Source organism: Ceratosolen solmsi, unplaced genomic scaffold, assembly GCF_000503995.2.
Source record: "Ceratosolen solmsi marchali unplaced genomic scaffold, CerSol_1.0 scaffold1, whole genome shotgun sequence".
In the NCBI taxonomy this organism is placed as follows: domain Eukaryota; kingdom Metazoa; phylum Arthropoda; class Insecta; order Hymenoptera; family Agaonidae; genus Ceratosolen; species Ceratosolen solmsi.
This window is the reverse complement of record NW_011948415.1, coordinates 3,361,382-3,374,164: the sequence shown is the minus strand read 5'-3', so window position 1 is coordinate 3,374,164 and position 12,783 is coordinate 3,361,382. Positions and strand designations below refer to the sequence as shown.

General features: G+C 24.6%; 1 protein-coding gene across 1 annotated transcript; it reads right to left on the bottom strand.

The window, feature by feature from the left end:
• Positions 1 to 574: 574 nt before the first annotated feature.
• LOC105368590 (no mitochondrial derivative) lies at positions 575 to 2,673 on the bottom strand. Its single transcript, XM_011507624.1, is given in 6 exon segments — positions 575 to 810; positions 876 to 1,063; positions 1,153 to 1,349; positions 1,436 to 1,637; positions 1,838 to 2,086; positions 2,245 to 2,673. Coding segments are annotated over 6 exon segments (1,143 nt in total). The 5' UTR covers positions 2,401 to 2,673; the 3' UTR covers positions 575 to 659.
• Positions 2,674 to 12,783: the final 10,110 nt, after the last annotated feature.

Genomic DNA, 12,783 nt, shown 5'->3' with positions numbered 1-12,783 from the left:
CCCTTTCTCTCTCTCTCTCTCTCTCTCTCGCACGCATATGCATTGATAAGATTTTCAAAAAGATATTTACAGATTCTATTTTAAAATCTTTTCATCATATTCGTTTATACATTATATTTCTAATAATGAATTTCATGAAAATTATTACTATAACATGTCGATTCTTCATCGCATTTGAACCTAATATTTAATTTCATCTATTTGTACATTATACTCTGTATTTTATATTTGTGTATTAATGTTCTTCATGAATTGTCATATATTCATTTTTATAGTCGTATTGATATTTTACTTTTTGCAAAATAACAACGACAAATCAAAGAAAATAAAACGAACAAAAACAATGATTTTGAGGAATAAGACGTGTAAATTACTTTAATGATGATGCATTAAAATTTAATAAAAATTTCAATACTCATATTGGCGAATCTGTAATATCAATCCCTAGAAAATAGAAGTACGACTTATATAAAGAATTCAATCATGAAGCGGTTTTTCGAATAATTTGAAAATTAAATGTATTAAAACTAAAGAAATAACAAATAAATATAATTTCTAAAATCTTTTGTGAAAATATGTTTTTCGAATAGATTAAATGCCGATTCAGTAAAAGAATGTCAAACAACACTTTTTTCAAACATAATAGTTTTTAAATTATTTTATTCAAACTGTAGCTTAGATATATTTAAGCTACCTGTGTGCATTTTTGAGGCTTTCATTTTGCTTAAAGAGGTCACTAAATCGTCCATGTTTATTGGACGCACAGCGTCATGGTATATTTCCTCATCGTTTAACCCAGAACATGTGGGACTAAAAATTAGAATAGAGGTGAGTAAACAATAATGTCTAAAACGAATTTGAGACTTTAGGAAAACTGAAAAACTTACTTTGAATTTTTCATATAGTCTCTAACACGATATACCGATGCATTTCGACAAAGTTCTTGTAAATCTGAACCCGAAAAACCATCGGCCATTTTCGATAATCGAGCAATGTTAATGTTATTCGCTATTGGCTCATTTACCAATATTAGAGTTAGAATTTGAATTCGTTGTTGTTCATTCTAAAATATATGGAAAGCCTCCTTCAGATTATCAGATATACCATTATCAATATATAATATGCGAATGATAAAAATTTATATAAGCTTACGGGTAAGCCAACATGAAACGTAGCAGGCATTCGTCTAATAATTGCTCTATCCAAATCGTGCGGTCTATTTGTTGCTCCCATAACAATAACTGTACAAGATGGATCGGTAATCAAACCATCCCACAAAGACATAAACTGTGCTTTCATCATAGCCGTTACTTCGTGATCATGCGAGTTGCGCGCTCTCAAAAATGAATCTATGACAAGACAAAGGCAAGGCATTGTAAAGTTGAATTAAAATCGAACCATTAGCTAAGAACATGGTATATTAACAATAATTTACCAATTTCATCAATGAATATAATACAAGGTTGAAGTTTAACTGCTAAGGAAAATACGGCGGAAGTGAGTTTTTGACTTTCTCCATACCATTTATCCGTTAATATACTGAGATCTAGATTTATGAAACAAGTTTTAGCTTCTTTGGCCGTAGCTTTGGCAATCATAGTTTTCCCACATCCAGGTGGTCCATGAAGTAGGACACCCTAAAAAGGGATTCAATAATTATAAAAAATTTTGCAACTCATCGTCAGTTATTACAGACATTTTGTTTTAATTTATATTAAAACAATACAATTGCATTTTCTAAATTCCCTTAATTTCTATAATAATGTCTTTGTATAAATAATATTAATCCTTAACACCATGGTATATATGTTTAAACATTGGTGCTTAATTCTTATACCTTTGGTGCTTGAGTTAACTGGGAATCTTTGAATAATTCCTTCTTTTGAATAGGTAATATAACGGTTTCCTGAAGTTCCTGAATCACATCTTCCAGACCAGCGATATTGTCCCACGATACTCTAATATCGTTTGGATTAATTAAGTGACTGGCAATCATCATTTCATAATCGGTTAACTGATCAAGATCAATACTTTTTGTCAAGACAACTGCATCTGTCCTAGCCAACTTACGTAACTTCTCTTCGGCCTGAAATTACATAGAATTCAGTTGCTCATACGATGAAGCTTTTATGTGGATTAGCCATTCCCAGGCAGCACCAGCAACAATAAAATTACCATGAATAAAAAGCTCTTTCAAGGTTATGTCATAAATGACGCAACTTTAAAGCGATAACATAGATTTACCTTTTTTTTAGCTTTTCTCTTTTGTTTGTTATTAGGATCAAGTTGATTTAAAATCCATTTCATACTAAAGAATCCAATCGCCGTAACAAAGGATAGTCTCGCCACGAGCATTAGGGCCTCGTAGCGGGAGAATCCCGGTCCATCAGCAACGTTCATATCTCCCTATAGGCTTCAGGGCAATTTATTTAAACTCGATATTATTATTTATTTTATGTAATTTTGGACGTTTATCGTTTCTGTACCGGTGCGTACTTGTGCGCTAACTTATGCGTTTGTTAATAACTATATATCATGTAAATGGGAAAGATCTCGTATTCAATCGTCATAAACTTCGTCGATCCTTTAGTCGCAAACTGAAAGGCAGTTTCAGCTGTATAATCTCTAATGTGTATGTTTCTATGGTTAGCTCGTATTGTACACACGTATATAAGCGTGCGCGCACACCTTGTCGATGTGTACGTAAGCTATTGCGCAAGTACAGCCATCAGCGGAGACGAATATCTACGTTATTTTGCAAAACGGAGATTATAGAGAATTAGAATTTTTAGGCTGGCTGAAAAGTATTTAAAATGTAGTCAGTTGTTGTAAGTGGAGTGTATTTAGAATTAGATGCTTAATTTATTCGATACATAAGATATTTGACATGGGTTAATTAATATTATGTTGTTATTTAAATGTGATGAGAAACGAATTCGAGAAAACGAGAGTTTTCCATTTAAAAGCTTTAAGGAAAGACATTATTTTTGTTTGATGATTTATAAATCTTATTTTCACTGTAAGTGTCGTACAAGTTCTTGTTATAAAGGCTTTTTATTTAATTTTTTTTCAAGTTATATTTAGAAGATGTTATCGATCATTTAGTGGTTATTGCATATTGCCGTTTGAGCATAATTTTTCAATTAAATTAGATTAAATAATTTTTAATTGCTTAATTCGTACGATGAAAATATCAATGTCCTAAAAAAATAATGACTATAAAGAAAAAAAGGAATTTAGAGGTTATAGTGATTTGTGAGGTGCAAATTAATTTTTTTGTATTTCTCGTAAAAAAAGATAAGTAGGAATCGTAGTTATTATTGAGTTTGTGATATAAGAATTTACAGCTTAATAGTGGATATGCGTACTTAAAATTCCATTTTTGTACAAAAGATGTTTCTTTTCATTCTTGAAGTTGAAAATTTGTATGAGTAAGAAACTAAACGGTCACATATTATATTTTTTCTAACCTTAAATAAATAAGTAAAATTTCGGAAAAGTCGATTCGATAGTTTTTCAACAATTGGAGATTTTGAAAAATGTATTTCAAGAATTTTTTTTTTAATTTTTCAAATACGGTTACATCCGAATAAAAAATACATGCACACACACATGCACACACACACACACGCGCGCGCGCGCACACACATATATATATATATATATATATTTATAAATTTTTGCATCTTGGATATTTTTAGATCCATCTAACAAGATGTGCATGCAATATTAAACATTAATTTATTAATTATACGTACGATGCTCGTGCTAATTTATTTGTTCAATATTTTTAACAAGTGAAATCAAATTTAATGCTCATTTAATACCACGTTCAGTATTCTTTGTTAAACCGAATATAAAATTATACATAATTTTTATCAAGAGAGTATTATTGTTTGGGGAATTCGATTTATCAAGGATTATTTTTCATAAATTTAATAATTTTATTCGATTCGATTCCAGATTCTTTATTGATACTGCTAATATTCCATCATAATGTACCGAATATATAAAAACATATTTTATCCAATTATTTAGTGATTTTTGTTTAAAGTATCTTTCCCACAATAATATTGAAAATATTTCATAACTTTTAAAATCTATTACTTTAATATTTGGATAAAACAGCATTATATACATCCTATAAGTAATTATAAGAAGAAGAAATATATATATATATATATATATATATATAAATATAAATATCATATTTATCTGCTTGTCAATTTTAACATTATCTATACATTCTTATTGTTGAGATGATTAGAACAATCTATATAAGCACATAATAATAACATTTTTTAACGATACTCTCATATTTATCAAATTTTCACATCTTAATATATTTAACACGACACCTCAAATTGTTAAAAACAATAAAAAAGTAAAATTTATTTATCTTTACTGAAATGATATTGTATATTTATTAAAAGAAAAAAATCTATCGAACTTGGTTTTCGTGGATTCCTTAATCTTTCTAATATTTTGAATGCATTCACGTGAAACGATTAAAAATGTCATTTATTTCTGTACGATTGTTGTACTCCATGTGTACGATACACGTGCCATTTGGAAAATTGAGAAGACATACAATTTTCAAGGAATTGTAATATTTCTTCTTTCAGTTAATTATTATTAAGAGACAATCTGCCAACGGTAAATGGATATACTTTAATGACATTTTGCACCACCAATAGATATTAATGTAAATAAAAAATTAATTACGAGCTTAGAAATATTAATTGTACATTGTCATAGACAGAGCGAATATATATGCTCATTGTTTGTCGTTTGTGCAGTAGCTTTACAATATTTTTAAACATTTATTCATTCATTAGTATATAAAATTTGATGACTAAAGATTTAAAAATGCAGTACTAACATTAAAAAAAAATTACAATATTTTATATCTAGAGCGTATGAAGTGTAATTCAAATAATTTAATAATAAACGTGAAATAGAGTTAAAATAAAATAGAAAAATAAAAATAATATTATAATTATAAAAATAATATTATAATAATAATAAAACAAAAATAATAATAATAATAATAATAATAAATCTAATAAGATTTTGTAGATGAAAATAAGATTTGAAAATAAAATATGTATTTATGAATATGCTCGAGTTTTATCAATTTTCAGTTGTAACGCATTTTAAATATTCAAATAAGAAATTAAATATAAAGAATTTAGTTTGTGATACTGATGAAACATTTAGCTGTAAAGCGACATTTGTTATATACGAAATTGAAAAAGATTGTTTTCCACGACTTAGAATTTGCACTCATAAAAGAAATATAAAAAAATATTATATGATAAGTAAAGCGTATTATATTATTGTCTGCAAAAAAATTAAAAATTTTAAAATGTATATTGTAAATTTTCAATCCCATACAATCAGTGCACCTGTAGCAAGGTTTAATCTTTTTTCGACTTTAATAATTTTATCCCAAATTTAATAATTTACCTTGTTACAGCGATTAAAATTTATAAAGTAAATAGTAAATTGATTTTGTGATAATTTAGAAAATTAAATATTATCAAGAAATATACGAAATTGGAAATTAATATTTGGCTCACGACATATTATTTGAAATGAATATTAATTACTCATTTTCTAATTCTTCCTACCAGTCTTAGCATATTAAATCATTACGCAGTGTTTTCGATAGGCACATTCCTAAAACCCATTCAAAAAGAAAAAGCAAGAACTATTTAAAGTATTAGATTAAGATATTGTTTGCTAATCAGGAAGAAATAGATATTAATTAATGCGCGAAGCTCTACATCAGCGATGTATATTGATACGTGGATATATACATTTTATTTTCATTGTGTTTTTTTCATATCCATTAAGCAGTAATTTATTTGAAACTTTTTGTAGAGACATTGCACTTAATGAAAATGAGCAAGAGCGATTGTGAGTATATAAAACTGTAAACATTGTTCTTGCTTAAAAATTGTAATATCCTAATCGAACAAAATGTAATAGGCAGTATGAATCGAGGTTTCGCACTGCTCATATAGATATTCCAAGCGTTTATCGTTAATTCAATTGTATGATTGTTAATTAAAATGGAAATTGATGATATCTGAAAAATTCATCAAAATACCATTAAAGAAACTTATTTGGTTTGTTTTTGGGGGTAACGCATATAGTAAAAATACTCCCATCTTTGAGAAAAATACGAAAATTCTTAAAACTACATAAAATATAATAACTATTATTATTAATATTAATAACAATGAGAAAAATCATTACGACAACGAGAATAACAAAAGAATAATAATAATAATATAATTAAATATTGAATTTTTTCCTATTTTTTTTAGAGATAAATAAGTATTCTCTGTGTTATTATCTCCTAAATCTCCCTTTTTTTTTGTACAGAATTTAGAATTAATTTTTGTTAAATAACGCCAAAGTTAATTTTATCCTTTGATTAAATTTCTATTTGCTTCATTTTCGAGATTAAAAAATTATTCAAATAAAGGAAACTTGAAATAAAAATTTTTATATTTAATTAAATTCTTTTACTTAGTCGAGATAACATTTTCATAATTTAAATTATGCATTTAATGTATAATGTCATATATTGATTATACATATTATAAATGAATAGATATGTAATAATCAATATTACGAATTATTTAAATTTTATTTTATAAAGTATTATTCAGCATTATAACGATCAATTTCAAAACGGTTATTATTTTTATGTCTAATATTGTTAAAATATTTATTCTACTATCATTATTATTATTTGATGGATAAAGAAAAATATAGTTAATTAATTATTTAAATATAGAGACTTCTGGATTATTAATTAATACACTTAGATTTTGTAGTTACTTAATTCAAAATGTATAGCCGTTATTTAATTTTTAAGATTTATTAAACGAAAACTTCCTTATCTCATTTATTTCATGTCTATCATAATTTTATGCATTGTTAAATAATAATAATATATTGATTTTCTCAATATTCAATTATTATGAAAAAAATGAGTTTTAAATAATGAAGAAGGACTTATTACATTCATAAAAAATAAATTTGCCTTTAACAAAGAAATTGTAATATACCATAAAGAAATGTTATGTTACCTTTTACATTTATCTTAACTGGTGAAAATTTAAATTGAAAAAAACTTATGATTATTTCCTGAAATCATTCCTCACATATATAATAATGTATTTTCTAAAACATTAAAAATCTTATTTAAAAAAAATCTATCATTATTTCTAGGTAATTTATGTAATTATCATCATATTCTGAATATTTCGTTATAAATTATTTTTTATTTTATTTCTTATTTGGATAAAAGTTAATGTAGAAAAAATATGTGAAATCGAAAACGAAACAATAAGGATATTTTTTATAACGTCCAATGTCTATTAATTGTACAAAATTAAACTTATTTTATCAACAATTTGGAATAGTATATTTATGATAATTTCATTTTAAAATTAGTTAGTTTTTATTCTTTGAAAAAATTTAATGAAATAATTGATTATATGAGTATATTAATATGATTTATGATGTTTACAAATTTCAATTTTTCAATATTATTTTACAGAGGTATTTGGTTTTTCTGCTTACATTTTATTCTCTAATTAGTAATTTTATTCATTAAAATTTTAACCAATAATATGTTTTCTCTAAATTATTCTCAATTAATAATGCAAAACGATTGAAATAATTTACTGTTTCTATAAAATATGTTTCTAATTTATAGTTATAAAAGTATATACTAAATTTAGAGTGAAAATATAGTTGTCATATAGATTCTCTTATTTTATTTGAAAGAATACATGGATACTCGATTAATTTAAATGCATCTGTATTTAAAATTAAAATAAAAATTTTTAAATAAATCAATAAAATATATTGAAATTTTCAATATAATTTGTTCATAATATAATTTGTTAAAGCTGTTGATTTTTTTTTTAATCAGTAATTAATTTATGCGGTTTAAATACCTGAATATTTGCTTATCCAGAGTTACATATTTAATTATTTATGTAATACTAAAATAAAAACTTTTATTGTCATAATATAAGAAATATTTTAAATAAAAGTTGGATTTTTATTTTACATTTTAGAAATAAAAATATTCTTATTATTGTCTTTTATATACAACATATTATACAACATAATAAATATTCATAAAAATAAATCAAATTATATGTAATAAATATGTAAACTTATTTGATCTCTTACGTTTACACGTAGCATTTTATGATTTATATATATTTGATTCGTAGTATATTTGATATATAAATATATAAATGTACGTATACGTATATATATTTTTATAACGATAGCAAATAATGCTAATTTCAAAATTCTATGATACTAGATTTAAAACATAATGTAAGCTTATATATATAGATTGCTTATATTTATTTGTTACTTAATATTATATGCAAAATTTATTATGCAAACATTAATTATTGTTAAAGTAATAAAATATGTTGTGTTTTACGGTATGATTTAAAAGTGCATTAATAATTTTATTAATCATATTTAAACACAGGGTGTATGTTACTATTTGTTTAGAGTAATGTTAAGTGCATATGTTTGGTGTTTAAATGCCGATTTATTCGAACATGATGTTTACATGTGAGGTTTAGGCGATGAGACCCAGATAAACTACTCTGTAGTTTCTCTATTGAGGGTGTGTTGTCTATTCAAGCTGTATGCACTTCGGATTTCCGATGACGAAGTTCAATGAATGGGTGCTGCACTATCATTTTGTAAGGTCAATAATTTTAATTGTAGAGTTCAGTAAAATTTAAATCTGTTATACTTTCAAGATAGGGATACATTTCACATGTATTAAGCTATGTGCTATGTGTTTTGCAACAAATTAGAAATATTTACAATTATTAATGAATAGATTGTAGAATAGATAGTCTTTAAGAACTAATATTTTGAAATCTATTATTATGTAAAGTTATATAAATTCTTGCATTAATATTGCTTTACTCTTTAAGTAAATATTTATATATTCATTGAACAAACATAATTAGTTAGACCAGGGATAAAAAATAATTATAGATACTTAAAAATAAAGTGATTTCTACGTGATTAAAGTAATTGCAAATACTCCGCAATTTAATGTAAAAACTCGAAAACTTAATGTAAATAAATAATTTAAAAACGATTAGAAATATTAAAGATTATTTTGTTTAAATTGGAATGGATTTAAATAGAAATTTGATCGAAAATTTGTTTCATGTATGGTTTGAATAATTATATTGCTTTGATTATATTTCTTACTATAATGGTTATTTTAGCTATTAATTTCTTTTTCTAATGCAATTTTATTATGATAGTAGCATACATTTCTTTATTTATTTCTTCTGTTTATTAAAATAAAAACATATTTATTTATCATTATGACAGATATTATTTTCGATATTGCAAAATAATGTAATTATACTCGATAAATCTAAAGTTTGAAATATAACAATAGTCAATTCAGTTTTTATAATCTGATTTCTAGACGTGAAAGTTAAAGAAATTGTTAATATTATAATTAATAATTAAATATATTTATATATTTTCCTCATTGTTTCATTATATGTAAGCTCGTTGTTATAATTTTATAAAGATTGGTAAGGTTATTCGCTTCTCTAACTACATAAACATTATAAATAATATTAATAATATATTGAGACTGATAATGTTTTTTATATTTGACAGTGATCATTAATAATTAAATATACCATAGAGTATTTTTCAAGCTTCTGCCTTTCTACGATGAATAATTAAATATTATAAACACAAATATAAATTATGGAATTGTTGAAGAATGAGTTTAGATGCTAAAGAAGCCATTTACTAATGCTTTCTTTCGAGTCTGCAAGTTATGATAAAGTATTTTTTAGCTGCTTGGTAAGATAAAAGCCAGAATACAAACTTTAAACCTTAATTTTTTCTTTTTTTTCCAAAAAGTAGGTTAACATTTGCCACGGCAAGTAATTTTAATTTACAGAAATACGCTACGCTTCGTGTGCATATTGAAAACATTCATTATTGTAAAGATGCTGATATTATAATAATAAAAAATTTCCCGATAACTAATACATTTTCGAATAATTTAATATTAGAACGTTTGGTATATGCTATTTAATGCAAATAAATCAGATATGAAGTGTCTGTTTCATTGACGAAAGCATTCAATGATTCAATACTTGTATTTTAATAATTGAATTTTAATAAATTGGCTCATTGATGTTATTTGATAATTTTTGTTGAAATAAAATGTTGAGCTTTACGCATATCTTAACGAATAACGCTATAAATTAAGTAATTACAAATTTGAAAAAAAGCAATTTCGAATTTTTAAGTGTTTTGAAAGAATTTTTTTATTATTAAAACTATTATCCACTAATTGTGTTTAATATAAATATAACTAAGTAAATAAAATATATTTTAGTGCAATAAAAATATTTTTTGTATTACTCGAATATCATATAACCTGTTGTAGTTACGGGCTGTAAATTTTGTTATATACATAAAAAAAAAAAGTAAAAATAAATATACACAAAGATTGATTTATAAAATTATATTGAGCCTATGATGGATTTAAGCAATTCAAGAGCTTGATAAGTATATCAATAAAGATAATAGAGAAAATACATTGATGGATAAATTTAATTATATTCAATCAAATAAAATTAATTCCACTTTGCTTTTATTTAATTTTTCAATAACCCCGTTGAACTATTAATAATAATAATTATACCAGTATTATGGAAATTTTTGAATATATGAAATTAAAATTTAACTATTGCAATAATGTTTGATTCAAAGATTATCTGATTACTTTCAATTTTTTTACTTTTGCCTTAAGCATAAAAAATAATCATTGTTATACTCGTTTAAAATAAATTTTATAAAAGTACGATTATAGAGAAATGACGAGAACTATGGATGTAGATAGATAGAGGCATAGAGGCAGTTTAGTGTATTTTATAATAAATAGGGTATTTGTTGATAATTTATTATTTGGAATTGCTGGATGGGCAAATTTCATAGTAACAAAAGTGCTTATATAAGACGTTATCAAATTTATTATAAAAATTTTGTGCATCAGTTCATTATATAATGTGTATTTAATTAATGTTAGTTTACAAAATATTTCATTCACCTATTTAATATTAAAGAAAATAACTAAAAGACATTATTTTATGAGATAAAAATATAATATAAATTATAATTTATAATTATAATTAATTGATATACTGTGTGAAATTACTTAGAATACAACTACACATATAAGCATAGATAGTAGATTTTCTTTTATATTTTACTTTCACTTTAAAAGTAAATAACATATTCCAGTATGAGGATTGAGAGACATATTATAATAAAGAATCATTTATAAAATATTATTTTATGTTTGTGTAATATTATTGCTTTTTAATTAATTTTTAATTTTTTATTGATAAAAGTAGAACATTTTTATTAGGTTCATTTAATTAAAAAAAAATTATGATTATTAAGAACGAGTTTAAGCAATTCATAGAGGATTTTTAATTACCATTATTCTACTAATGGAACAATTACAAGTAAATCGGACAACCGTATTGGAACTCTAAGGAACATGTTTGATATTTTTATACATTAAATTTTTACATAATCGTGCTGTAAGATTAAGTTACATTTTTATATTAATTTTTATTTCGTTATGTTATAGTTAGTAATAGTTCATCTATATTCAAATTGTCTTACATATATATCTTGAGTTATTGTTAAAGCATTTTATTCGTAGCGCAATATAAAACTATAAAGGAGAGAGATAGTTCATTTAAGATACGACGAGTCTATACGCTCTTATTTGAAAAGTCTGCGATTCTTACCGTATTTCTATAGCACATCATCTCTTGAGTACATAAGGGTCAAGCAAAAGATAAATAGGCAGATGCAGAAAAGAGAGAATGAAAGAGATAGATAAATATATATATATATATAGATAGATAGATAGAGAGAGAGAGAGAGAGAGAGAGAGAGAGAGAGAGAGAGAGAGAGAGAGAGAGAGAGAGAGAGAGAGAGAGAGAGAGAGAGAGAGAGAGAGAGAGAGAGAGAGAGAGAGAGAGAGAGAGAGAGAGAGAGAGAGAGAGAGAGAGAGAGAGAGAGAGAGAGAGAGAGAGAGTACCTTTAAAACAAAACCAAGAAAGTGCTTCCTATTTTCAAACGTAAAAATGCAAATCTCTTCTTTACTTTAGTTCTCTTTCTTTCTTTCACTTTTGCTTTCATAGCCGCTCTTTCGTTCAGGACTTTTCTTCTGCATACACCCGGTTATTTATCAGAGTATTGAGAAAGTTTGCTGTATTTATCAAACCTCAAATTACTAGTTTGTTTAATGTTTTCACGATCTCCATTTTTCTGCTTTTCATCATGCTAAATTTTCACTCTGTAATTAAATTAATTTTTTTTTTAAACCTTGATCGACTCACTTTTTTAGGCAGTTGTTATTATTATTTACAACGCAATATTTATGTCTAAATGTTACAGTCATAAATTCTGTTAAGATTCTTATGATGAAAAAATCATCAATTGTAGAATAAAATATTATTTAAAATATATAGAATTTAATAACTATTTAAGGACTCGAAATATTCGAAATTTAAACTTTAATTTAAACGATTAAAAAATGTGAAATTCGACTTTATAATTAGTAGAATATATATTTATTGGTTGTATTAATATTTTTTATCAAATTGAAGTGTAGTTTAACAATTTTATAAACGATACAAAAAAAATGTGAAA